At 42.0% G+C, this 27,997-nt stretch overlaps 1 protein-coding gene across 2 annotated transcripts; it reads left to right on the forward strand.

Moving 5' to 3' along the window:
• Window positions 1-213: 213 nt before the first annotated feature.
• Window positions 214-27,961, forward strand: vwf (von Willebrand factor). 2 transcript variants are annotated; one of them, XM_086073938.1, is made up of 54 exons: window positions 214-374; window positions 446-497; window positions 1,356-1,499; window positions 1,815-1,917; window positions 3,176-3,384; window positions 3,646-3,767; window positions 4,191-4,268; window positions 4,535-4,754; window positions 5,527-5,649; window positions 5,727-5,838; window positions 5,919-5,965; window positions 6,477-6,613; window positions 7,075-7,213; window positions 7,404-7,504; window positions 7,589-7,784; window positions 8,596-8,811; window positions 9,048-9,294; window positions 9,597-9,691; window positions 9,975-10,126; window positions 10,389-10,492; window positions 10,564-10,702; window positions 10,786-10,920; window positions 11,418-11,564; window positions 11,642-11,782; window positions 11,925-12,023; window positions 13,254-13,410; window positions 13,781-13,948; window positions 14,957-15,092; window positions 15,238-15,538; window positions 16,482-17,598; window positions 18,323-18,427; window positions 18,720-18,863; window positions 18,937-19,071; window positions 19,510-19,668; window positions 19,795-19,841; window positions 19,927-20,104; window positions 20,255-20,484; window positions 20,567-20,756; window positions 20,880-21,221; window positions 22,574-22,812; window positions 22,979-23,081; window positions 23,163-23,234; window positions 24,373-24,477; window positions 24,583-24,788; window positions 25,489-25,638; window positions 25,765-25,881; window positions 25,958-26,138; window positions 26,488-26,528; window positions 26,652-26,768; window positions 26,864-26,962; window positions 27,130-27,258; window positions 27,348-27,387; window positions 27,470-27,567; window positions 27,668-27,961. In XM_086073938.1, exons 1-54 carry the CDS (start codon window positions 369-371, stop codon window positions 27,851-27,853), a joined length of 8,556 nt encoding a protein of 2,851 aa, XP_085930064.1. In that variant the 5' UTR covers window positions 214-368; the 3' UTR covers window positions 27,854-27,961. The 2 variants fall into 2 exon arrangements, with proteins under 2 accessions (XP_085930064.1, XP_085930065.1); XM_086073939.1 differs by lacking the exon at window positions 4,191-4,268.
• Window positions 27,962-27,997: the final 36 nt, after the last annotated feature.

Raw genomic sequence — 27,997 nt, forward strand, 5'->3', positions numbered from 1 at the left:
GTACCAGCAGGCTAATCAATCAGCCAGAACATCAGTGGGCATATCCTGGTATTGTCTCACTGAGGCCGTCTGATGGTGTCGCGCTACATGTACGGACTGATATTCTGGCCTTCTTGACATAACCTGCTGTAGGGGGATGGATGTTAAGGCCACGATAACAGGGTGGGAAGGGTTTTCCTTTATATAAAAGAAGAACTTTTGAGTTAGGCTTTTTAATTTTTTGACCCCATTCTCAGTTGAGCCTGTTATGTGACGCATAGCAACACGCCGTTCCACCATGTAAAACCTGGAAGTGCAGCATTTTTGGACATTGTAAGAGTCTTTTTTTCTTTTTTTGCAAGATTTGTGGATTAGCCGAGCGTAGCGACATGGAGGTACAGTACTTATGTTTTAGGAAGTCAGTTTAAGAGGATCATGGGATTGAAGCATGCTGTTTGTGTTTCAGTTATGCGCGGGCCATTGTTTGAGAGGCATTTGGCTTCTGATGCATCTGACAGGTGGGTGGAAAAAAATTAACTTCTTGAATCCTTGAATGTGTGTGTAAATGCTTAGTTGTCTACTTGTGCCCTGTGAATGACTGGCAAACAGTCCAGCGTCCAAGGCTACAAAAGATGGATGGATGGTTTGTATATCTAATAGATCTGGGATGGGAAATTTTACTACACGATGGAAAGGGCCACAATTTTTTTTTATCAGTGCTACTGGGGGGCCACATAGGACCACACACTTCCTAACCAGATGTATGGCAAAAATGCCATTTTAATTATGGACAAGGCACGTGCCAGCCTGTCGATAGCGAAAATCTGCGTATTATTGACGCTAATTGAAATGCATTGGGAAATGTGGGGCCGGGGACTTTTTTTTTTTTTATTAACTCCCCAAAAGTTTTGAAAAATCGTGATAAACCTCCAATATTGATTGTCTGAGCAGAAAACAAACACATAAAAACCATTAAAGAAATAAAAAACATGCACAAATAGGTACATTTATGGGTGCTGAACCGCAGGTATGAGTGGGTTCAGTGTAGTAGAGGACATATAATTTTTATTTTTTTTTAAAGGGGGGGGGGGGGGGGGGTAAAATAAATAAATAAATGGACCGGACCACTACTTGGGTTTATTTGACCCAATTTTTTGTGTCAAGTACAAAAACAAAAACATAAAAAGTACGTTTAAATTTTCCGGCATGTTGAGGCATCCGAAAATACTTTTTTCATTCAAGCCACCACAGAGACGTCATACAGACATTTTTTTTCATTGTTAAACTCTAAAATGGGTTATTTTTAAACATAGCATGATGTTTTTGTAACGCTTTTGGTGTTCATAACAGTGTTGTGAATGTGTGTGGGTGTGCAGCATGCGTGGCAGGAATGACAGGACGATGCAGCCTCTTTGGTCGGCACTACGTTCACACCTTTGATGGGGTTTTGTACGAGTTTCCCGGCGACTGCAGCTACCTGCTGGCTGGGGACTGCAAACGTCGCTCCTTCACGCTGCTGGGTGGGTGAGCCAAATATGGCGAGAAGGCCACATACAACCCTTGCCAGTCTTTTAATCTGGCCCACAAAGTATTAACATTATCCCCTGTAATATATTGATTTTCTTACATGTTTTGCTAACTTGAGGAGCTAAATATTAGCTGCAGTGCGGTTCTACATTGCTGCAAACCACAAACACATTGCCAAACAGACATTTATTGTTTACTGAAAACCACTTTGACAGTGTCGATCAAAAGTAAAGAGATGTTGTTTGTGTCAGTGAAATTCGTTTTGGTCTGGCAGAAGGCAAACAATATACAGTGTGATTCACCTGCAGGAGATTTTGTTGGGGGCAAAAGAACCGGAGTCACGCTGTTTCTCGGGGACGTCTTTGAGCTGCATCTGTCTGTCGACGGAAGGCTATCACAGGGAGAAACCAGGTAAAACTAAACCTAAAAAAGAAAAAGATCAGAAAGTGTTGACTCATCAACTGTGAGCCAAAAAGGAAGATTATTTGCAGCTAGGTCGGAGTGTCTATTCACCTATGAAGTGAGAAAAATCTGTTCCTGAAAATTTGGCTGGGAATGAGCCGTTCTGCGGTTCCGCACCACGGCAACATCGCAGTCACTGAATTTGAAGATGAGTGAGGACGCACAACCACTTTTATGAGATGGCCGAAGTCTTTGGATAACCGTTGAGTGGTGTGCGGTGTATCTCTGTGCAGAGGCAGATTAGACCCAATGTTGGTAATTTTGCAGACAAATTCAAGCCAACGGATCTGCGCGAGGGAAGGCTGCGCCACTCTGGGAGTGAAAATAGCCAATTTTAGTCATTTAGTGCTTCCCCACCCTGCTTGGAAAACACTTGTTTGCAAGTTTTGCACTGATAAGAAAATCAGGATCCACTGCGTATAGATACACCGTTTACGATGACAGAGCTCTAAATCTTAATCCCACAAAGTCTCCTTTCAAGTTCTATAATCCAAAACTCCTCCAAGCATGCCTTTGTAGACCTTACTTTGTGTACTAGGCCAAACCTATGTTGATTCATTGATTTATTTTTTTACTAGGGTTGTCAAAATTAGTGCGTTAATTTTAAGTTAAGTTAAAGTTCCTTTGACATCACTAACTTTTTTAACGCGCAATTATGATCACCCGTTACTTGGAAACTCTGTACTGTGGGAATTCCAGTTGCAACGCAGTAGGCACGTCCACGTCTAAATTTAGCAGTAATAAATGTAATAAGAATGCATATATTTGTGGAGACTGGGGTCAAGTTGTATTTTACAATTTTAAAAATGTGCAGAATTTCACAAGTGACTTCATGTTGAAGACTAAATAGCTCTTAATATGAAAAGGAAAAATGCACTGAGCTGTCACCGTCTTACAAATGCAATTATGCCATCTAGTGGCAGATAATGACCTTAACACAAATCAATATCACACTCTTTTTAATTTTAACTAAATGTTATGAATTATTATGAAATTACTGTATCAATGATCAATTATGTTAAGAGTATGGAACTTAAATAATATTTTATTGTACATTTAGAAAATATATAACATTTGCAATTAATCGTGAGTTAACTATTGAAGCCATGTGATTAATTACGATTAAAAAATGTAATGATACTTTTCTGCCAGTATAAAACTGCAATCAAAGAATCTCATTCAAGACTCTTTGTGTGTCACCTTGTAGACTTTCTCTGCCGTACGCTTCACACACCGTGTTTGCTGGCCAAGAATTGGGCTTCTACAAGCTGTGGAGCGAGGAGTTTGGCTTCACGGTGACCATTGACAACGCGGCCAACGTGGCGCTGACACTCACCAAACAACACGCCAACCACACCTGTGGGCTCTGTGGTAACTTCAATGCAGCGGCGGCTGATGAATACACCGCTCAAGAAGGTATGTGATGGTGTATCTTTTGTGTGAGGCCACCCATGTTGTGTGTTCAGTGTTAAACCGGGTATGCACGTACCAACTTTTTTTTCTGTGAATTTCGGAAATGGTTTGAGTCACCGGGGCTCAGAAACAGGAAGAGAAACTATTCCATACAGGAAAAGATAACGGGTTAAAGAAAAAAAATCTAAACAAAACAAAGAGCAGCGGCAGCATGTGATTAATGAAGAAGCTGTCAACGTCTTTATGTGTTGTGCGTCATTTCAGGATTTCTCACAGAGGATAACTATGATTTTGCAAATTCATGGGCGGTGAAGGGGGCAGGTCAAGCCTGCAGACGTGTCTCTACTCCCAGTCTGTCCTGCAACAGTTCCAAAGACACTTCAGAGGTCAGTCGCACACGCACACACACAGGCACACACAAAAGGCAAAACAGCGCTTGGAAAAACTTGAACATCCTTGACTGAGAATGAAAAATGACTCACACACAAAGAAAATCAAAGCATAACTTCTCTCTATTGTGAAAATTCTTACGACTGAGGTAGGCTGCAAAGCAGAAAAAAAACCTTTTTTTTTTGTCAATAGTGCGTCAATCAAATTCTTTTGCTAGAGAAGAAATATTATGCATTTTTTTTCAATATTTTAGACACTGTCCAGGTGTCTCAATAACATGTCTGTGACACGTGTCAATATATCTCAAGAATCAATAATTACAGCGCTCTTTCACCCTCTATTAACACTTGGATAGCTTATTTTGAGGGTGAACCTGTCTCATGAAAATGTGCCACTGCTCACCCCAGTCACATTTGCAGCAGAGCAAACGGCAAGCACGGGTTTTCGTCACCGTGATGACCCAGCGCGGAACTTGGGAGTTGCAGCGATGCAAGCAAGTACTTGTTCTCATGCAACCCAAAGTCTGAAAAGTGAAACATGCCCCGTAAAGACAGTAAATTTACACTTGACAATCAGTGGAGCAGATTTTTACCTATTTCCAGGCAAAGTAATACACACAGAGAACAAACTATTTGTGTGCAAGCAGTTCAAATGTAAATGTTCTAAATGTCCATGCATTACTTTTACAATTCCCAGACCTTTGCAACCTTACGCAGAGGTAATGATAAGGCGTAAGCGGTGATAATATATCTTGTTTTTGTAGATTCTGTCCAGCTGCAGCGTGTTGCAAACATCCGCCGTGTTCCTGCACTGCGCCCACTTGGTATCTCCCGAGGCCTTCCTGTCCCTGTGCCAGGAGGAGGCGTGCCACTGTGGCCAGGCTGACAGCGAAGACTGTTACTGTCCAGTCCTTCTTGAGTATGCCCGCACGTGTCATGCCCATGGGACGCTTTTACGTGGGTGGCAGCAGGAGAGTGAATGCTGTAAGTCGGCAAAATGTCATTAATTAATGTGAGATAAGCAGGTGGCAGAAATACTCACACTTTGCACTTTGGGGGAAGTACAGATACATGTGTAAAAAATAAAAATAAATAATTAACATGTAGAAGTAGATGTACTTATTCAATTCCTTTACCTATCTAAAAGTACAAAAGGACAGACTGAAATGTACGGTATACAAAACTAAAAATTAATTTTACTAATGCTGTGAACCGAGTAGTAAAAAATGCTAAATCTGCTAATAAGCAACAGCACAAAAAAAAAAAACATACACCTTGTATGTTTTTTTTTTCCTTTTCCAGATTAGACTGTTAATTATTTGAATGCTGGTGGGGAATTTTGCTGGTACAAGGCAGCACAATTGCCACAATTCATTTTTGAGGTGATAGGTTAACGTTCCTTCCTGGTGCTGCTGTTTTCAACTTCCTGGTGTCACAGTTTTTTTTTTTATCTGCCTTTTAAGATCTCAATCAGTCAGACCACCCCTCTATTTACATATTTTTTTACATTGTGTTATCATCTGCAGTGTTGAAAAGAAAATAGTAATACTTTTTTTTAATAAAGAAGAGAGTAGAATGTACAGATAACTTTTTTTCATGTGTGGGGTCAAAATAAAATGACGTATGTAAAATACATACTCAAGTAAAGATACTGGAAAACAAATTATTGTAAGTAAAGTAATAAAGTAAAGTAAAATAATAAGTGTTTGTACTTTTTTACTCCACACTAAAAATAAGTGTGTGTGTGTGAAAACAGTCCCCAAATGTCCCATTGGAATGCACTACAGCGAATGCACCAAGTCCTGCTCCACAACCTGCCATAGTCTCAACATCCAGGAGGTCTGCAAGGAAGACTGTGTGGATGGATGCACATGCCCTGGTAACTCCCCCAGCTACTGGTTTCCCACCGCCTCAGCATCTAGTCTTAACGTGTGAGAATTTGCATGTGGTTTTCAGCGGGTAAAGTGTTGGACGGAAACCGCTGTGTGGAGGTGTCTCAGTGTTCCTGCGTGCACATGGGCCGGCACTTCCCTCCGGGCTCCACCATCTCTCAGGACTGCAACACCTGGTGAGTGAATGTACACATCTGCACAATGTGTGAACTAATAGCCACATTTATGTTGTATTTATTTATTTATTTACCCATAGTGTGTGTCGACATGGGTCATGGGAATGCACAAATGAAGGCTGCCCCGGTGAGTGACATGAACATTGCATGGAAGTGGCGCAATTCATTTTTTGCTCTCAATTGGCACAGTTTGGAATTGTATACATCTGAGTTATGCCAATCATTAAATAAGCAAAGTATTTGCAGAAAATGGCCAGAGGAGTAGGGTGGATGTTACCCTCGGTAAATGAAAAGTCCACCGAGACCAGATGAACAATATGTGACCTCAGTATGTGTCATTTGAAATGTTCATGGAAATAGTGAGTCCAAAAAAATCCGATCTAGGCATTACATTGAAATTGTGTATTTGGAGCTGCAGACCTAATAGAGCCACAAAATTAGGTACAATTGAGCAATTAAATAAGCTCTATAATAAACAATAGATTTATTATTGTGGATTGCATCGCACTGACAATTGTTGCTGTCCGCATGGTCCTAAATGTGATAACTAAATAGTCAAAAAAACATTGGTCTGTATGATGCAGTTCTTCTCATTATGCAAATATACCTAATAATTGGTTTGCCCCCTGTGGATGCAGGTGAATGCCTGGTGGTGGGTCAGTCCCACTTCAAGACCTTTGACAACAAATTTTTCACTTTCACCGGCCCGTGTCTGTACCTGCTGGCCAGGGACTGTGAAGAGCAGGACTTCTCTGTCATTATTGAAAATGTGCAGGTAACGGACACACTGAGTCAGTAATAATGTGTTGTAAAATGGGGGAAAGTCATATGTGTCATTTTTATGGGTAACAAAGCGGTGCATACATACGGCAGCACCCTTGTACATGTAGTTTCCATCTGTTAGCTTGGGGGAAATGTAGGCTTTAAGCCTTTAATATAGGATATTGATTATTGATTTTTTTCATCTATTATTCACAATTTTTTTTTTCACAATGGGAATTCACTCCTGTGCATAGCGAGGGTTCAATGCATTACAAAATGGTCCACAGAATATCTCACCCTGGTTGTAAATCCTCCAAAAGATCCCTAAGCAGGTCTGGACAACTTCCCAAACATGATGGCTAAGATGTTATGTAAGAACTCGCATGACAGCTTGGACAGGATAATAACTCAGCATTTTCTTTTTGTCACTCTTGGTGTGCATGTCTGACAGCTTATTATTGGACTGTCTTTCAGTGCGCAGATGATCAGGAGGCTGTGTGCACGCGTTCCGTGACCCTCAGTCTGTCTTCTCTGGAGGACATGACAGTGAAGCTGAAGCACGGAGGGATGGTTTCTGTCAACGGCATGGACATCCAGACCCCAATGCACCATGGTACGGCATTTTGATGGGGTGCAGCTGCCTTTTGTGACTCGAAGACTGTGACAGGCAAGAGTGTAATATGAGAACTCAGAGACCACAGACCTCTGTCAAGGCTTAAGCATTCAAATCAGTGCAATGACTGTAACAAACCAATATCTCTCTATATATTAAACCTTAAACATCAATGTTTCTTAATTTCCAGGCCGCTTGCATATCCTAAGATCTATCCAGTCCTCTGTGCACCTAAAGTATGGCGATAACCTGCATCTTGACTGGGATGGGAGGGGCCGGGTGCTCTTAAAGGTACATTCAGTCCCTTATGGCGCATTTGAGTTGATTCATGTAAAAGGCTTGTCGGGTTATACAATGTTAATCACCTTTTCATAGCTGGGCACACGCTGGGCAGGGCGGACTTGCGGCCTGTGCGGTAACTACAACGGTAACCAAGGCGATGACTTCTTGTCCACATCCGGGTTGGTTGAGGCGGGCCCGCTGGCGTTTGGTCAGTCCTGGAGAATCAACGGTGACTGCAAGTCCACTCACAAAGCCGCAGCCGATCCCTGTGCCATCAACCCAAAAAGAGGTGACCACACATACACACACGTTGACTCGACAGTGAACCCTCACTATTCTCAGGTTTTCGGGACCAAGACCTACTGCATATACAGGGTTGGGGAATCCAGGTCCAGAAAGAATTTGACCCAATTTATTAGGCTAAATAACTCAAAAGGTTGTTTCATTAAGTTTTGACCAATACAATTGGGTAATGAGAACTATACTCTAAAAACAGTTATGTCAAAAGTAACCCAATGATGGATAAAAAATGGACCGATCCACTTTACTGGTCAGTTTGACCCAACTTTCTAGGTTGTTTTATACAAAATGACCCATTTTTTGACCCAATTAAAGGATCTGACCAATATTTATGAGTTGTTTTACACTTAAAGACCCATCTCTTGACTCAAAGTTGGGTTAAATTGACCCAAGTCGCTCCATTTTTTAACCATAGTTGGGTTATTTTTGACCCAACTGTTTTTAGAATGCACTAACCCCAAAATCTGGGTCAAACGTATTACCCACAAAACAACCCTAAAAATTGGGTAGCTTTGTTGGGTATTTATTAATTTAATTTTAGGTCAAATCACTACTTTTTGGGCTAAATAACTCAAAAAGTTGTGTCGGTTGATTTTTTTTATCCAACTGTTTTAGATTGTACAAAGAGTAACATACATCCTTTACCCTTTGGTTCAATCTTGTGGCATCTTAGCCCTAAAGCCGCAAGTAGGTGCATTTTTTTTCAGCGACTACTTTAGGTATGTATCACAGAAATGAATGTGATAAGAGGTGGTTTACTGTATACGTAATCTCCAATCTGCCCTGTTCTCTTTCTTCAGTTCGTTTTGCAGAAGAAGGCTGCTCAATGATGACGTCAGACGTTTTTGGCCCGTGCCACTTCCTGGTCAATCCGGCTCCTTTCCAGCGGTTTTGTCGTTATGACGTGTGTTCATGTGTGGACGGCGAGGAGTGCCTCTGCTCCGCCCTGGCCTCCTACGCAGCTGCCTGCGCCGCCAAAGGGGTGCTGCTCCACTGGCGTTCTCCCTCGCTCTGCCGTAAAAACACTCCTCATTTGTATTTACACTACTCACAAAAAGTTCGAGTTTGCACTTGAAATTTCTGGATGAACCTAAAATGGGTCATAACCTTTTAAAGTGGACTTAAATTGACCACTAAACTTGACAATACACATGGCCAACTGTTCAATATTTGAGTATTGTTTGGCACAACTTGCTTTTCTCTAAAACGTTTTGTGAGTATCTGAAAGCTAACCAGTGCTTTCAATCCTCAGAGATGGAGTGCACCAGAGGCCAGGTGTACGAGGCCTGCGGGAGCGTGTGCGACCGCACCTGCCGCTCCCTGTCCGGAGGCGAGGGTGGATGCGGAGGGGAAAGAGTTTGCGAGGAGGGTTGTTTTTGCCCAGAGGGAAAATACCTGAGTGACTCTGGAGAGTGTGTGACGGCAGACAAGTGCACGTGCCTGCATGACGGACAGCTGTACCAGCCCAATGACGTCTACGCCGATCACAACAGCGTCTGGTCTGTGGGCGTGATGTGACATGTTGGACATTTTGTCGAATGCAATTTTATTCAGTCAAGGCTCATAATTAACATTCGGAAAATCCAGCCCATGACACACAGTAGTCTGTTTTATCGATTTTTTTTTTGTCTGTTTTATACTCGGGTTAATTGTGACTTGTGCCATCTTGTGGAAATGTATTTAATTGTTTTGCCTATCATTTTATGTTGCTATACATTATTTGTTCTAAACAAAAGGAGAACTCTTTAAAAATGTTTTTTATTGACTAAAGGGGAAAGCTTATGTATGTTTTTATTTACAGTTACTGTGAGAATGGATCCATGCGCTGCAGCTCTGCAGAAATGAGCACTTTACTGTCTGATCTCTTCTACGATGATGACCCGGCGCCCTCCAGAGGTGAAATCCCAAATTATTTTTTATAATGTGATTGGCGATACCCCGTGATCGAGATGTAGTGACCATATTAAAAAATGTATGTCGTTTTACCCACCTCAACACATGCTTTAAACGTATCAGAACACACTGCGCTAAGTATTCCTTACGGCCTGTTGTCACTCTTGCTGACAAGAAATAGGAGATTATCGTATAACGGGAAGAAGTCACTGTCACTGGCAAAGTTCTCAAAGCTCAACAACGAACTATATGTGACACCCTTCCTTGTTGGTGTTGGTACTTGCAGAGAGGCGCTCTACAACATGTCATCCTCCGCTGGTCCATGCAAAATGTGGCACGGGGGAAAAAGGTCTGGAATGTGCCAGAAATTGCCAGAATGTGGACCTCCCCTGTGTCTCACTTGCCTGTATCCCCGGCTGCCTCTGTCCACCCGGCACAGTAGGTAGTGGTAGCTTCATGCATGCAATTCATATTCTTTTAATTGACAGAATTTTGTACAGCTAAACCAGAATAAAACTGAAGTTTAAATTACTGGCCCTGGAGATGAACAACTTTTTTTCAATTCCATCAGGCAAATTAAACCGACTGTAAGGCACTCTCGTTGCTTTTTTAAGTATAAAAAGTGCTATACAAATAAAATCATGACTCAAATTTCTGGGAGCCAAGGATATGAAACCAGGCTTGTTGACTGATGTTTCAGGTACGCCACCACGGAGGTTGCATTGTGCCAGAGCAGTGCCCTTGTTACCATAACAACAAGCCTTATGCGGCAGGACAAAGCATACAAGTTGACTGCAACACCTGGTAAACAGTTGTTGTTGTTTTTTGACAATCTTCTTCTTGGCGATTGCATGACCTATTGTTTATTTTTGCAGCGTATGCGAGAACAGGAAGTGGCGCTGCACTGACAAGTTTTGTGACAGCGTGTGCCGCACGGTGGGGGAGGCCCACTACATCACCTTTGATGGATTTAAGTATTCCTTTCCTGGTCTCTGCCAGTATGTCTTGGTCCAGGTAAGATCAGTTCAAAGAAATAACGAATAAATACTGTATGTATGGACCTCTTTGTCCATTCTTTTTACCTTCACTGCACACAGGACATGTGTAATGGAGAAGAGGGGACCTTCAGAGTGCTTGTGGAGAATGAAGCCTGTGGCATTGTGGGACATCGCTGTGCCAAGTCTGTGTCTGTGTACTATCAAGGAGGATTTATTGTCATGCAAAATGGCGAGGTATTTCGGAAATGGTTATTTTTGTTCTTGAAATAAAAATGTTATAACAATAATAATAGCTTAGATTTATATACAGTAAGCATCTACCCATTAATGTCGCGCTGTTCACAAATTCACATATTTGCGTTTTTTTTCCAGTGGCTAAACTTTGCTCCTCCCCAACATAGAAAGAGCTTCGTCTCTCAGTCAAGTATCACTTAACAATATTTCCTTTTAGGCAGGGCTCTGGTGTCATCTTGTGGCATCTTACAAACATTACAGAAAAAGCACACAAACTGTGAATGGCTAAGTTTTTCGTGTTTTTCAATAGCTGAGGCTAGGTTCCAAGTGGATTTGTAAATATCAAACATTAGGTGTTACTTGTTAGAGTTCAAAGTCAAATTGATAATTAAAAGTCAGCGTACCCATGTATCACCGAGTCACACACGTAAAAACACACCAGCGTCCTCATTTTTGCTATTTTTTGATTTCATTGACATGTTTTGGTCATTGTTCAGGTAAGAATGAATGCGCCAGTACCCCACAGTGCACAGGTGGAGATCATCCGATCAGGTCAATTCTACACCCTACTGCTGGGGAAACACATTTCTCTTAGCTGGGACAAGGGAACACACCTCCTGGTTCACATATCGGCAGAATACAGGGTATATACATTATGTACTAATACACAGTTTTTTCTTTGTCAGTATTGACTTTTTTGATGTAATTTTCCCACGTGCAGAGTCGGGTGTGTGGTCTGTGCGGTAACTTTGACGGGAACGTTAATAATGACCTAGTCAGCAGTAACAATCAGCTGGAGGTGGACTCTTTGCACTTTGGGAACTCGTGGAAGGTTGCTCCCAGCTGTGCTGATGTCACACAGGTAATGTTTGTATGTAATGTGGCTAAGAGCAGGAGGACAGTTTCAGATTCAAGTGGAAAATGTAATTTTTGCAAACTAAGTTTGGGGCTACTTTCTATATTTTTTTACACAAGATTGTTGCACCACATTTTTTTGCTTACAGGTACTTGCTCCGTGTGCTGACAACATCGTCCGACTGGTAACAGTTGAGCAGTCATGCCGCGTGCTCACTGGTCGCCTCTTTAAAGAGTGCAACAGTCAGGTAAATATAGCTCCAGAAACCCAAAGAGTCAACAGCATCAACATTCAGTACATTGAAATCTGAAATGAAAGCCAATGCTAGAGTTTCATTTTTTTTAGAACCATATTTGATCAGACATAGCTAGCCATAATGAACATTTAAAATAATTAAAGCTGCAATGAACGGGCCCCTCATACTCCCTTTTTATGGTGAATCCTCAAAATGATGACCACAATTTGACACCGTAATCCAACCACATTAGTTGCCGTGGGCGAAAATCGTGGTAATTTAGTTTTGACCATCTTTTTGGGATACCTGCTTTCGATTCAGGATCATTTGGGCAAATTCCTCAAAGTGCCATGGAATTTGCCCAAAATAGCCCCCTCAAACCAAAATGGCTGACTTATTTTTTAATTTTAGGCATTGATTCTTGAGAGTTTTATTGCATTTTGTTATGATAAAGATGTCAGACAAATTTAATGTCAATTGGTGAAACTGGTAAAGGGAGTTCATTTTTTGTAATTTCGTTTTTGGCGCTGTTGAGACCCTTAAAAAGCAGCGTAATAATAATAAATAGTGATTCCAAGAGGAGTTTTTGCACTAGCTGGTACCATCTGACATAATCCCCCCAAAAATTAATTCTAAAAATAAATAGTAATTTGCAAATATACAGTATAGGGATGTAACGATATCCAAACATCACGATACGATATTATCGCAATACGAAGGTCACGGTACGATAATTATCACGATATTGTGGGGAGGTTGGCGATACAAAAAAAGTCACAATATTGTAAAAAAAAAGAATGTGCTCATGCTAAAAAAAACACAATATAGTGCTTTTGTACATTACAGCAATGCATATAAACAGCCTACAATCTCTAATAACACGTTATATTGTGGCACTTACTTGCTAATGCAAACACACATTGAGTTCCTCCACATATTGACTCAAAAGCATATTACATGCTCCTCCATCTATGAATTTTAAACATACAAGGGCCAAAAGATGCCTTGTGAAAATTAAACTGCACTAAAAAACTAGCCACCAGAGGGTGTTATAACTGCACGAATGGAAATCAACCTGACTTTTTTAGCAGATGGGCTACTTTTAATATTGGGACATGACGATATATTGTGGCAGTTTTAATATCGACATATCACGTTACATCCCTAATACAGTACATATATTGAGTACATACAGTAGTAAGTGGTCAGTGTTGTTTCTTCTTTTTATATATCTTTTTATAGGTGGATGCAGAGCCATACGTAGAGATGTGCGTGGAGGCGGCATGCACATGTCCCTCAGTGGGCGACTGTGCTTGTTTTTGTGATGTCATTGCAGCCTACGCTCAAGCTTGTTCGCAAACGGGTGTATCTGTCAACTGGAGATCCAATGAGCTTTGCCGTGAGTGTGAAGACTACCGCTTTGGTCCTTTATGGCAGTGGTCCCCGACCTTTTTTGCATCACAAACCGGTTTCACCTGAGATTTGTATTATTTATATGGACCGGCATTTTAGAAAGTTGTTGTTGTAATTCATGTGAGCCAGTCCAGTAATTTTGTTTTGGTGGGCATTATTTAAAAAAAAATCCCTTTTCGCACAGATAGATTAGAAATGGAAGCAAGGTATTCAGTGACTTTCTTTGGCACATTTCTCTGTACAGTCCTTTATTAAATGGACCTGTGGTTGACGCACCGCTGCTTTATAGAATGTGTATCCAAACAAATTATTTAATGCAGCAGCCAAAATGAGAGTAAAACCTTTCGTCTCCATAGCGATGAGCTGTGAGGAGTTGAACCCGAAGAGTCTGGCTACAGGGGAGGAGCTATGCCAGTGGAGGTACAACACTTGTGGCCCTGCCTGTCCCGTCACCTGCCAGCACCCTGATCCCCTCCAATGCACCCTCACATGCGTGGAAGGATGTCATGCTTACTGTCCACCAGGTGTCTAACACATTCCCATACCGTAATTTGAACATTAAGGGAGGCATTTTGAATTTTGACTAATTGTGACATCACAGTGTGGCTAAATAACAACTTCCACACAGTAGTGGACACATCGGCAAACACAAATTATGATAGCCGAATTCTGTAAAATTTTGAACGCCTTGCTCACAGACATATTCTCAGATGTAGTTCCCTTTACATAAATTTGACTTGATTTTGTCATTTCACACAATAAAAACTCATTGACCTCTGTAGAACAGGGTTAGCAATGGAACATTTGAAAGAGTTAAAACCACTCCCCCAAATGAAATAATTTAACCCAGAGTGTTATAAATGGATGTTAAGTTATTTTTGGTGAATGAATGTCAGAGACCTTTTATTGAGACTAGGGGTGTCAGGCGATTATTATTATTATTTTTTTGTAATTAATCACATGACTTCAATAGTTAACTCGCGATTAATCACAAATGTCATATCTGTTCTAAATGTACAATAAAATGTACAATAAAAAAATAAAAGTTTTCATACCCTTGTTAACATAGAAATTTAAAAAAGTGTTAAACTAATAGCGATATGGCTGCATCTTTTTAGTCATTAATACATACATTTCATAATAATTCATAAAATTATTAAAAAATAAATTAAAAAGATGTACTGTACGGTAAAAAAACTAGTGATTATTGATTAGTGTTGAGGTCATTTTTCTGCCACTAGATGGCATCATTGCATTTGTAAGATGTTGCTAACAGTTTTGTGCATTTTTCTTTTCATATTAAGAGCTATCTAATCTTAAACAAGAAGTAACTTGTGAAAATCTGCATATTTTTTAAAAGATATGGATTATTATTATTAAATTTATTACTGCTAAATTTTGGCATGGACGTGTACAAGTAAGGGGCGGTCATTAATCGCAAAGGAACTTTAAATTAACTCTAAATTTAACACACTCATTTTGACATTTCAGAACTGTTTTAAATTGTGTGTCGTTGTTCACAATGTTCTTAGGTCAACTGTTGGATGAGGTGGCCATGAAGTGTGTTGAGCCCACTCAGTGTCAGGTATGCATCCATGAGGGTCAAAGAATCTCCCATGGCAACAAAGTCATCATCAGTCGCCATGACCCCGCCCGCTGCAAAATATGGTAAGAGTGGTTACTCTGGTGCTCCAAAAAAATAATTGAAATGAGATGAGTGTACCGACAAAAAGCTCAGTGTCGAGCTTTACTATTAATTCATTTACAAATCATGATTTATTTTTTTTTGCTTTCTTTATGATTTATCCCCAAGTCACTGCGAAAACAACACGCTAACCTGCGAGGCTTGCACCACTTTGTCCACCGCCGCACCAACCCTTGCCTCCGTCACCTTTACAACCATGCCCATGAGCACCATGATGCCCGAGGGCATGTGCGATCGCGCCATGGATCTGGTTTTCCTGCTGGACGGCTCTACCGCCTTGAGCGAAACCGAGTTTCAGACCACCAAAGAGTTTATAGTGGGAGTGGTGGAGCGCTTCCGCTTGGGCTCTGCTCACACTCGAGCCGCAGTGCTGCTTTACCACTCTGGAGTCAAAACATATGATTTACAGGTAGGTAGACCATGGGATTGTATTTTCACTCATGGAGGCAGCACTTCATATAGTTCTATTCGTCGTACATATGTATGTGCTGCTTATCAGAAGCTAATGCAACAAAACTCAATGCTGCTCTGCTTACCTTTTGATTTTGACCTGATAATGTTTCAAACAGTGTAGCTGTTGCTTGAAAGTGTCAGAACTTCACTCATCTTACCTGCCGAGTTATGCACTGTGAAAACTCCATGTGGGGGCAGTATTATGTAAATTTGCCTCAATGTAACATCCCTATGCATAAAAATACAGAACAGCTCCCGCACAGACACATTTTTGGGAAATCTAACAAAATGTTTATCTGGTTGTTTAATTTCACATTTGCTAGGTGGGCGGGTAGGTAGATCAGGGCTTATTTGTAAACAAGCAATTAAAAAGTCATTTTTCCATATGTCATCTTTAAAGGGGAAGTCAACCTCAAACATTTCTTGATAATTATATGTCAACTCAGTAGTCAAAACACGACATTCTGATTAATATTACATTTGTGGAACGACCAATCACAGCTCACCTGTTTTCTGAAGCTGAGCTGTGATTGGTTGTTACCTGAGCAACTATGATGCCATTTTCGCTCGATAGCAAGTGGCAAAATGGCCGCCTTCTGATAATGATAAAAACTGCTGGATTTTGTTGCTTAACTCATATTCCACTGATGCAATATTAACCCAAATACCGTATTTAGACTAGTGGGGCTGCATGGAACGTATAATTATGAAGATTTGGGGTTGTGTTAGACCTCACCTTAAAATTGAAATTGCTGCCAATTTATGGCTGATATTTGATATCATTGTAAAATTACAGCTTCACCTCCTTTTAACTTTTATTATTCCAGACTAAATCCATTCACTCAAATGATTCCAGCTGACAATTGTGTGCTCCTCCCACTCTTTTACTTTGCGTGCAGGTTCAGAAGTGGCTGTTTAAGAAGACCGTGCACGAGCTGCACTACACCGGAGGTGACGCCGCCTTTTTGGACGAGGCCATTAAATATCTCTCTTACAACATCTATGACAAGAACAAACGAGAGCACGCCGGCCGCGTCGCCGTCATCCTGACGGCCAGCACCAACCCTCGGCCCATGCGCCCGTTCATCAACATGCTCCGGAGGAAGAGCATCACCACGCTGACCGTGGCCCTCGGTCCCGGTGTGAACATGGGGCAGATTAATGACATCACAAAGGCCAACAAGGATAACAGGGCCTACGTGCTGAGTAGCACGGCCGAGCTGCCTGATCGCCTTTTAGAATTAACCGACTATCTTTGCACTTTGGGGCTCGAGCCGGAGTCCAGCACGACCACCACGACTCGTTCTCCTCGACCAGAAACAATCCCTACCAAACACCTCACCACCACTTCTACCATCCCTTCTGTCCTGTCTCCAACCACCACCACACCGCCCTCTTCTGTACCGCCAACCAAGGAAGTGACGTTCATCATTGAAGGCTCTGATTCAGTGGGGGAGGCCAACTTTAACAAATCCCTCCTGTTCCTGGAGGAAGTTGTGACACAGATGTCTGAAAAGGAGGAGTACATCCGCATCACGGTGATCCAGTACTCAGTCACGGTGACCGTGGAGATCCGCCGCTGGGATCTGAGGTACCAGAGGATGCTCCTGCTACAACGTCTCAGGGAGATTCGTTGGCGGGGTGGAAGCAAGACAAACACCGGCGCTGCCGTGGCAACTATCTACCAGGACACTGCCACCGTCCCGCCTTCACGCGGTCCCGCCCCTCCCCAGCTGGTCTTCCTGGTGACGGAGAACCCGCCTACAGACACGGTGACGCGCCCGCCGTCCACAAGTACCCAAACACACGTGTATCCCATCGGGGTCGGCTCCAAAGTGCGGGAGGTGGACTTGTTCCCCTTCAGCTCGCCGCAGCATCCGATGATGGTGGAGGACTACACGCATCTCAAAAAACTGGTCCATCGTGTTGTCAATATCACACGCACCACAGTCACGCCGCGCTTTCCCACGCTGGTACCCGTGGTCCACCCAACGCTCGCCAGCCTCCCGCCTACAGGTAAAGACAGCACGCTGCCATCAGTTTACATGCACAGTGAACCTTCATTACTGTAGATATATAGTAAATATTGATGTACTGATAACCAAACATCACAATACGATAAATATCCTGATATGAATCTAATACGATAATTGTCACGATATTGTGGGGAGCTTGGCAAAATATAAAAAAGCTCACGATGTGTAAAAACTCTAACTCAACTCTATATATATATTTATATATATATATTTTTTTAAAAGCTCATATTGTGTTTTTGTACATAATAACAGCCGTAACGGAGAAATAGGTTTGGCCATGTCATTGTCATATGCTCCTATTGACTCAGTGCCGCATAGGATCATAGTCTACGTAGTTCACAATGTTGTGTTTGGTGGGCCAAAAGTAATGTTTGTTTTATGGAGATGTTAAAAAATATTTGCTGGTATGACTGATCTATGGGAGTGATAACCGCCGCAATGGCCAAAACATTCCTAATAAAAATTAAACTGCACTAATAAATTAACCACCAGAGGGTGCTAGAACTGCACAAATGGAATACAACCTTGCCTTTTTAATGTGTTTATAACTGCCAATAGTTAATATATAAATATACCACAAACTACTAAAAATTACGAGTAGGTGATTGCAAATGGTGATTGGTAAAATGACGTGGGTTCAATCAATGTAATTTCCCGCCACCGGTATTGATGTGAATATAAATTTTTCTATCATGTTCCCACAGTGCCTTGTACGACACCCGTGGACGTGCTTTTCCTGCTAAAGTCTGGAGAGCAGTTTGACGACATGAAGACTTTTGTGAAAGCCTTCATCAACACAGCGGATGTAGGTAGGTTGACAAAAGACTGGAAGACACATTGTTAAGAGATTCATCCATCCGTTTGCTATAGTGCTTGTCCACAATTGGATTGTGGTTGAGTTGGAGCTTATTTGACTTTGGGCAAGTTAAACCCTGGAATTGTTTCCAGCCAATCACAGGGCAAATATAAACCAATAACCTTTCACACTCAAATTCACACTTCAGTAGCATGAGCAATCATGTTTGTGTTTAGGAAATCAGGCCCTAGTTCTTTAAGAAATTAAAATGTATATTAATATTTTCCCGTTCCGTCTGCGTGCAGGTCCAAATGGCACTCAAGTGAGTGTGATACAGTACGGCGACACCATCACCATGGAATTCCCCTGGGGGGGTCAACAGATCAAGCCGCACCTCCTCAATTTGGTGGACAACATTCCCAGAAGGAGAACAGCGGCCCCTGCACTCGGTTTGGGATACAAAAACATATAAAGCGCACACATCATTGACTCATTGGAGCTGACGTTGTGTCTCCGGCACAGGCTCGGTGCTGCGGTACGCCGTCCGAGCGGCCATTAAAGGAGGGAGAGTTGGCGTGGTCAAGGCTGTGGTGATGATAGTGACTGACAAGTCAACTGATCAGGTCCAAGAAGCAGCAAATGAGGCACTGGCAGCAGGCAAGTAACACAGTTCCTTTATAGAGTGGTAATTCTCAAAATAGGCTCTTTGGATCCTTGCAAATGTTGTTCTATTTTTGAGAGAGTAAAGAGATCTTTTGTTGTTGTTGATTTTCTTTTACTTTAATATCATATATCAATGTTATCTTGAAAAATCCTTACAAATTATGTACTGTATTTGTTTTTGTAAATATGATTATTTTTTCTGCCTCCTCAGAAATACCAGTGTGTTTCTGTAACATCAACTTTTTGATTGATTACAAGAAACTTTTTAATGGAATTTAGGGGTACATGTAGTCAGTATGTTTAATTGATGTTGGTATTATGGAGTCCTCTGAGAAAAAAAAATGCTCCCGAGCCCCAATACTTTTGAGAACCCCTGCGTCAACTATTCGTACCTCTCATATACTCCATTGCTTGGATTGCCTTGTCCCTAAGGTGTGTCGGTGTTGCCCATCGGCGTGGGTCCAGACTACAACCAGAACGAGCTGGCCACTGTGGGCCACAAACAGGACAACATCTTGTACTTAAAGAATATGGATCAGTTACGGATGCTGCTGACTTTGGACCGCAGTTACGCAGAAAAAATCTGCAGAGGTGCCTGTCCTCGCATACACTTGGACACAGCTGAAAATAACTTAAGTCGCGGCAGCATTGTTGTCGTTTTTGTAATATCAGTGATTATGACGGTAGTTGTTGGCTGTGATTTGCTTTGGCTCTCAGCTAGTCCGCCAGGAGTGTGCGTTGATGACAGTGGCGCAGAGAGGAAAGTGAGTCACAGGCACAGTAACAACAACAACAAAAAGCGGTGCATAACTCTACGATGATAAATGTTTCGGGGGTTTTCCAACTTAGCCTGGAGAGTCATGGCTACTGGAGGACGGCTGCCATTCAGTGCTGTGCCATCCCAGCGGTGCCGTAACCATGCAGAACCACAAAGTCAGCTGTGATAGACTGGAGCCGCCGGCGTGTAGGAACAACATGCTGCCCGTGAAAGTCCAAGAGGCTTGCAGCTGCCATTGGGAATGCCCGTGTACGTACGCACATGGGATCATGCTTGTTCTGATTTGCACCTCTGTATTGTGTAAACAATAAGATTGCATTTAGAATGCACTCTTGAGTTTATTTATAACCTCATATCTCTGGCTCTCTCCCCGCTGCCTGTGTATGTGGATGTTGACAGGCATTTGCATAGGCAGCTCCACCAATCATGTGGTGCGATTTGACAGCTTGCCACTCAGGCTGGACGCAGAGGGCCTGTGCTCCTACACCCTCCTCGCTGTCAGCGAAGGTTCGGAGGTCACGCTCCACAACGGCCCTTGTCAGGACTCGGCACAGTACAGCCACGTCTGCATGAAAGCCATCGAGGTGACGCACGGGCCCCGTAAACTCCTACTGAAGGATGATATGACGGTAAGTCGATATTTTCTGTATGCACTGTGAGAGAAAAAATGGACACACCTGGTTTAGACAGTCATTTACACAATTTGTGCAGGCGTTAATTGGACAAGAGGAGATTTCGCTACCATGGAGGCAAGCAGGTCTGGAGCTGGTGCGATACGGGGGAGTAATGCTGCAGCTCAAGACTGACCACGGCTACGTTTTGACGTTCACACCGCAGAGCAACGAGTTCACCATAACGTTGCTCAATGTCAGCATCAGCGGCCACACTGCTGGACTCTGTGGTAACGCCAGTGTAGTAGATAACACATATGCCTCACAGGCAAGAGGTTCTGGGTTTGAACCTTGCATATGACCTTCCTTGGCGCTGATGTGATGTAGTCTTTTCCCCATATCATCCTTCGCAGGCGCCTGCGGGGATGAATCCGTCAACGTTCTGTCCTTGCGTAACGGCAGCCCAACCTCCAACCAGATGACCTTCATCTCCGACTGGACGACAGCCGGTGACAGGGGTGTGTGCGTGCCCAGAAGCAAGGTGGTGTGCGCCTCCGGGGCAGCCATGGGATGCCAGGCCCTGCGCTCGCAGGTGTTTGAGGCCTGTCACACGCACATCCCATTCCTGATGTTCCTCACCAAATGCGAGGAGCAGGCGTGCGAGGAGTCGGACGTGTGCGAGCTCATTTCTGCATACGCACTCCTGTGTAGACAGAGGGGCGTGTGTATAGACTGGAGAAGCCCCCATATATGCCGTAAGTCTGATGTGTGGAATTTATAGATATTCCGCCACTTTTTTGTTCTTCTAAAACTTTTGTCAACTGATTTAGTCCACATCAAAATATTCCGCTCATCAAAACATTTAGGCATCAATTTTACATTGTGACCCCAAATTAATATAGGCCTAATCATCCTTCCATCTTTCTCTACATCAATTATTACTCAAACCATGACAACTTCCAATGTTCAGCTTATCCGTGACATCTATGGTACGTGTTTTTTTAGTTTTTTTAAAGCATTCTCAGTTTTTCAGTATTATATATTTTCCATGACAGAACTCCTTAGAATTGTTTTAACTAAATCCTTCCACACATTTCAAAAAATTCCAGTGTCAAAATATTTAGCTCATTGAGTACAATGGACACCTTTTTTTATTATTATTTGCAAAATTTCCATTTTTCCATTTTTTTCAACAACAAAAAAAATCTAATTGAACTTAATGAAGAAATTTCCTGATTTAACTCATCTTTCCATAATTCTCAACTTATTCAATTGCACAATATATACATTTTACAAATTAATAACATAGTGCTTCCACATTTCTCTACCGATTCAAACCCTTCCAATTTCAAAATGTTCAGCTCATTCGTGACATATTGGCAACTATTTTTCACATACCTCAATCTCCCACTTTTTAGTACAGTATTCCACATTGTTCAATACAAAATCCCAAATGAATGCAGAATTTTAAAAACCATTTTCCGTTCCACATTTTTTAACCAATTCTAACTATTCCAATTTAAAAATATTTAGCTCATTATTGCGTGTATATCTGTAGTGCCATTTTTCACATGTCTTCATTTTCCAAGACAAAATTCCCTTAATTGGTGCAAAAAAGACAATCTATACCTAATCTTTCTACATCTATCCACCGCTTCAAATCATTGCAGCTTAAAAAAAATATTAATTTCATTCATGATATTGTGGGAACTCTTTTTTCCACACTAAAAGTCCCAAATTTAGGAAGATGTTACGTTTACCTACTCTATTCTCATTTCTCAACCAATTTAAAACATTCCAAATTCATATTGTTCAGCTTATTCAGGACATTTGCTTTCATGCTCTTAGCACTGCGAGCAATTCTTATTAGAAAGATTACATTTACCGCGCAACATGTTGAATCCTCATTGAGCTCATAAATTTTAACAAGTATCATTATAAAAGTACTATAACTCAGTGTTTAAAAAATGGCCAAATTCACATTCCCTGCACTTCCCATAATTCTTCAGCATTTCAGTTAAAGTCAGCTCCTCAGCATTCACACACAATTTCTAAAGAAAGTCTCTTGTTCCATTTCAAACTTCCGTCTAAACTCCCCCTCTTGCAGCCCTACAGTGCCCCGCCACCATGGAATACCACGCGTGCCGCACGGGCTGCGTAGAGGACTGCGACAGCGCACAGCCACCGCGGGGTGACTGGTCGGTTGCCACGGTTAACGGGTCGTCATGCACAGACACACCCACCGAGGGCTGTTTCTGTCCGAGTGGGACGGTTCTGCATCACGGAGTGTGTGTGTCGCCAGAGAAGTGCAAGCAGTGTGTGGACCGTCGTGGACGTGCATATCAGGTTAGACAATAAGGCCAAATGAAATGAATTCAACCAGGATCAGTTAGAGAAGCGTTGGTCAAACGTCTGGCAAGTTCAATGGCTCTCCAAAACTGTTTTGGATTGTACCGCCAGTGTTTGTAATTTAACACAAGCGTGTGTGTGTACTTGTGTTGTGCGTGCGCAGTATCTGCAGACTTGGGTACCAGATGACAACCCGTGTTTGATTTGCTTGTGTTTGGACCGACAACACATCAACTGCAGCGCTCGACCGTGCAACGACGTGAAAGGCGAGTATGCTCTATTTCACTTTTATTTAACGTTTCTTATGACAGCCACTCACTATAACAGATTTGTTTTGGGGGGGGTAGAACCGGTGTGCGGAGCCTGTGAGGTGCTGAAGGAGAAGACAGAATCCAAGTGCTGCCCAGAGTATGAATGTGGTATGTATAAAATAATGTTAACTCATTCACTCCCAGGTTGCAGCGATTAGCATTAGAATATAGCTAAGTTTTATCATTATTCACAAATCTGTTTAAAACTGTGGGTAAATGGGCTTGTTTGATTGCTGGTTGATCTCTTATACTTTGCTCCCACCTGCTGGCCGTTTTTGTTATTACTACCATTGCTTCAACTGATCTCTGCAGTTCAGAGGCTGCAACAAATCCTTCTGTATGCTCTAGCATAAAAAAATTGTTTAAAAAAAGTATAAATACGTCTTTGGGACACTTAAAACATTTAAAATAGAATCTATTCATACATATTTGGGAGCAAATGAGTTAAAGGGCAAGTATACCCCAAAAAATTTTTTTGTCAATAATACGTTTTATGCAGCCCCACTAGTCTAAATAAGTTATTTTGTTGAATATTGCATTAGTGGAGTATGAGTTAAGAAGCAAAATTCAGTCGTCTTTATCCATCTCAGGTGGCGGCCATTTTGCCACTAGCTGTCAACTGAAGATGACATCAATGTTGCTCAGGTCTCAGGTGACTGAGCAGCATTGATGTCATCTTCAGTCGACAGCAAGTGGCAAAATGGCCAGTTACCTGAGACCTAAGCAGCATTGATGTCATCTTCAGTTGACAGCTAATGGCAAAATGGCCGCCACCTGAGATGGAAAAAAAACGGCTGGATTTTGCTTCTTAACTCATATTCTAAAAATGTAATATTAATCAGAATGTCATGTTTAGAATAGTGAGGTCACATATAACATATTATTGGCAACAAATGTTTAAGGTTGACTTCCATTTTTCTGTAAAATAATCCCCTTGATTTAAAAGCGCCCCATTCACGAGTTTAAGTGAATGGTAACCAACTTTTTACTTACACGATGTATTTAAAGCATTTTAACAACATATAGCCTTTTGACAACAACCACTGCTGTAAAAAAGAAGCAGCACGTATTCTGTAATTCTTGATCCTTGGGGTATTTTGATGTTTAAAAAATCCACACGTTAATCAGATATCTGCAATTGGTTAAATTATGAAAAAGCCATAATATGTCTCCTTTAACACTTCTAGTTTTTTACCTGAGACTTCAGTGTCCATGTCGCTCATTTTCTCCCTCTGTGACTATTCAGTGTGTGATCTGTCAAGTTGTGACGTTCCCGAGGCGCCCCGCTGTGAGGATGGTGAGGCGCTGGTTCTGCAGAACCCAGGAGAGTGTCGAGCCATACACGAGTGCGGTAAGGCGCAATCTCATCCACCGTACCCTGAAATCACACATCTGCGTTCATGTGCCTGTGAACGCTTTGACTCTGACATGGCTTCATCTCTTTTGCACCGCCTAGTTTGCAAGAAGGAGGAATGCGCTCTTATTCCTACCCCAGTGTGTGGAGGCCATCGCCAATTGACGGTCAAAAAGACAAAGTGCTGCGATGTGTTTGAGTGCTTGTGTAGCTGCCAAAACGTCACTCGCACTTGTCCGGCAGGCTTCATCACGGCCTCCAAGACGGACGACTGCGGCTGCACTGAGATAAGCTGCCTGCCGGACAAAGTAAATGTTTTTCTCTGTTCTCTTATTTATACACAAATTTGGAGTTATAAATGTCATCCATATTAAACGGAAACATAAAAAAAATGACTGCTAATAATCAATGCTGTTCATTTGGGGCAGCTGTGGCATAAACTTTACACTATAGGTACTGGTCTAATACATTTGTTAAAGAGGAAGTCAAGCCGCATTAGTCTAAACAGTATTCTGATTAATATTGCGTTAATTAATACAACAAAATAAATTTTGTAATTTGCTGTTGACTGGAAATTACATCACAGTTGCTCAAGGCTCAGATAACAACCAATCACGGCTCAACTTGGGAACGTCACATGACCAAACTCAGAAAACAGGTCAACCATTATTGGTTGTTACCTGAGCAACTGTAATGTCATTTTTACTCTACAGCAAGTAACAAAATGGCCGCAGCTTGAGATGGATAAAAGCGCGTGGATTTTTCTTAATTCATATTCCACAAATGGAATATTGATCAGAACGCTGTGTTTAGACTAGTAGGGTCGCATACAACATAGTTATTGTTAAGCAAACGTTTGGGTTTACTCATTTAATTACTAATTCATCAGTCCAGGGAGTACCCCGCCTCTCGCCCTAAATCAACTACGACAGGCTAGAAAAAGGGATGGACAAATGAATCTTGTCCTAATGTTTTTGGATTACGTTTTTGAATATGCTCATCCAACAGGTGTGTGTTGTGGGGGACGTGGTCCACGCGGTGGGCAGCAAGTGGGATGAGGGATGCGAGAAGTGCAGCTGCAGCCAATTACAGGACAAGGACACGTCACTGCACATTGCTCACTGCTCTACGCCAGTGTGCCAACGGAACTGCCCACTGGTGAGACAGACAAAATAATCTATTTGAATGACATTTTGTCTGTTACCAAAATCAATGAACAACTATTTTGATTGATTTAGACTGTTTTTTTTTTTGTAAATGAGCAATTGTACATATACATCACAGGGTTCAACATACACACTGTCCAGTGGAGAATGCTGCGGAAAGTGCAGAGCAACGAGTTGTGTGGAGTCAGATGGTGAAATGCGGGGGGACGCACTGATTGGAGGAACTCTTAGACAGGTTTAGAACTCACACTGCTCTTAATAATTAAGACACCAATTCTGCCAAATTAAATGTATTCAATTTGTGTTTGTAGGTTGGAGAGCAGTGGCAATCTTCTCGCGACAAATGTGTCATGTTCAAGTGTGTGAGGATAAGGGACGAGGTGTTCACCTCTTCTACCAACATCAGCTGCTCCGCAATGGAAACGCCGTCCTGCCCGCTGGGCTCCGAGTTACGCTGCAATACGCAGGACTGCTGCCCCCGCTGCCAATGTGGTAAACGTCACATACCACGCTACGAGCTAGGCTAATTGTGTGAAAGGCGAACACAGGGTGACATAGTCACAATTACAGGCGATCATTTCTATTAAAAACACTTCTAGTCCTTATGTAAAGTGAACTGTTGCTATTGGCGGGAGTAAAGGACCAAGCCTATTTGCAATTAGTGAAAATTTGAATGCTAATGCCATATTTTTAAACTGCTGTATTAATTAATCCGTAAATCCCCCACCTATTTGCTTGCATATGCAGTTGCAGTGTCTTTCCAGCAGAGGTCGTATTTATACCAGCTCATGTTGGCTTGACCTGACAGTACAGTTGATGATAATGTATTTCTCCTTCACAGTTCCTTTAGATGTTTGTGTCCTGAACCACACGCTCATTGGAGTAAGCAATCTTTTATTTTTAATGATGACTGATATCACTTTGATATTAAAAGGGACATATAATGAGAAATGTATTGTATACAAATATGTGATTTAAATTTTTTATATTTTTTTACATGCATAGGCAGGAGAGATGTTAATGGCAGACATGTGCACACGATGCGAGTGCATCGTGGAGGGCGGCCTCATCAAGAAACATCGGCTCTCCTGCAGGAGAACCACCTGTGCTCCTTGTCCCATGGTATTTCTTATGTCTTATATCTTGTATTTCATTTGTAAAGTGAAGGCCTGTTCTGCTAGTATGTGTATACGCATAAACTAAATTGCTCACCACAGGGATACACAGAGCAGAAAGTGGAAGGTGCTTGCTGCGGTCGCTGTGTTGCCACTACATGCTTTTTAAAAATGCCTGATGGGAGGCAAATTATTCTGCAGGTATTAACACACATACAGTGTTATGTATTTTGCTCCATGCTATAAACTTTTTTTTTTATATTTCAAGTACTGTCATTTTTAAAAATAAATAAAAGGAAATTGACCTTATTTGGACAAAGGAGTTTTCCGCCTGAACGTGACAATACTATACTATACTATATCTCCAGGTGAACACCACAAAGGAGGACGGCTGCAATCAGTACGCTTGCGGCGTCAACAGCGAAGGAGACCTGGCCCTGCAGATCCGAACGACCACCTGCCCGCCTTTCAACCGCCAATCGTGCCTCCAACACGGGGTGCGGGCGCCTCATGCAACCCTCCTGCCCATACATATACACAAACATGCTTCAGCACTGTTTTTACTGACGGAACTCTTTATTCTCAGGGGACTGTGAGCCAGATTGGAACAACATGCTGTGAGATGTGTGAGTAGCGCTATTTTTAGTTATTTCATTTGTTGTAAGTCTGTTTTTAATTAAAGTACTGTGTACACGTGTTCGTGAGAAGGTACAGAGTCAGAATGCCGGCGGACGGCAGGAACACTCAACTATGTCAAAGTGGACGACTGCCAATCAGAGCAGGAGATTGAATTGCACTATTGTGAGGTAAGTGGACACACAGTCGCACATTAATTTGACGACCCATCAAACATCCCCAAAACTAACTGTCTCATCATTTGATCCTCTCTGTCTCTGTGTGTGTCAGGGTAAATGTCGCAGTAAGTCCATGTACTCCCTGCAGAGGGCCGCGGTGGAGCAGGAGTGTGTGTGTTGCGTCGCCACGGAGACAGAGCCAGTCAGCGTTCCTGTCCTGTGTGCCAATGGAACCCGCAGCCACCACACTGTCCTGTCTGTTACCGCATGCAACTGTCAGACCAAACATTGCACTTAGAGGCCGGCAGAAGTTAGTTATTATAATTTTGTTGACCTCTATATCCAAGACAAATGTACACGTATTACAATTTACAATAAAACAACACAGTCAAGTGTTTCCATTCTATTTTGTAAATCATTCATATGTTCTCAGAGGTGGGTA

The sequence above is a fragment of the Leptonotus elevatus genome, chromosome 4 (assembly GCF_054856555.1).
Source record: "Leptonotus elevatus isolate MCC_2025b chromosome 4, RoL_Lele_1.0, whole genome shotgun sequence".
Lineage (NCBI taxonomy): Eukaryota > Metazoa > Chordata > Actinopteri > Syngnathiformes > Syngnathidae > Leptonotus > Leptonotus elevatus.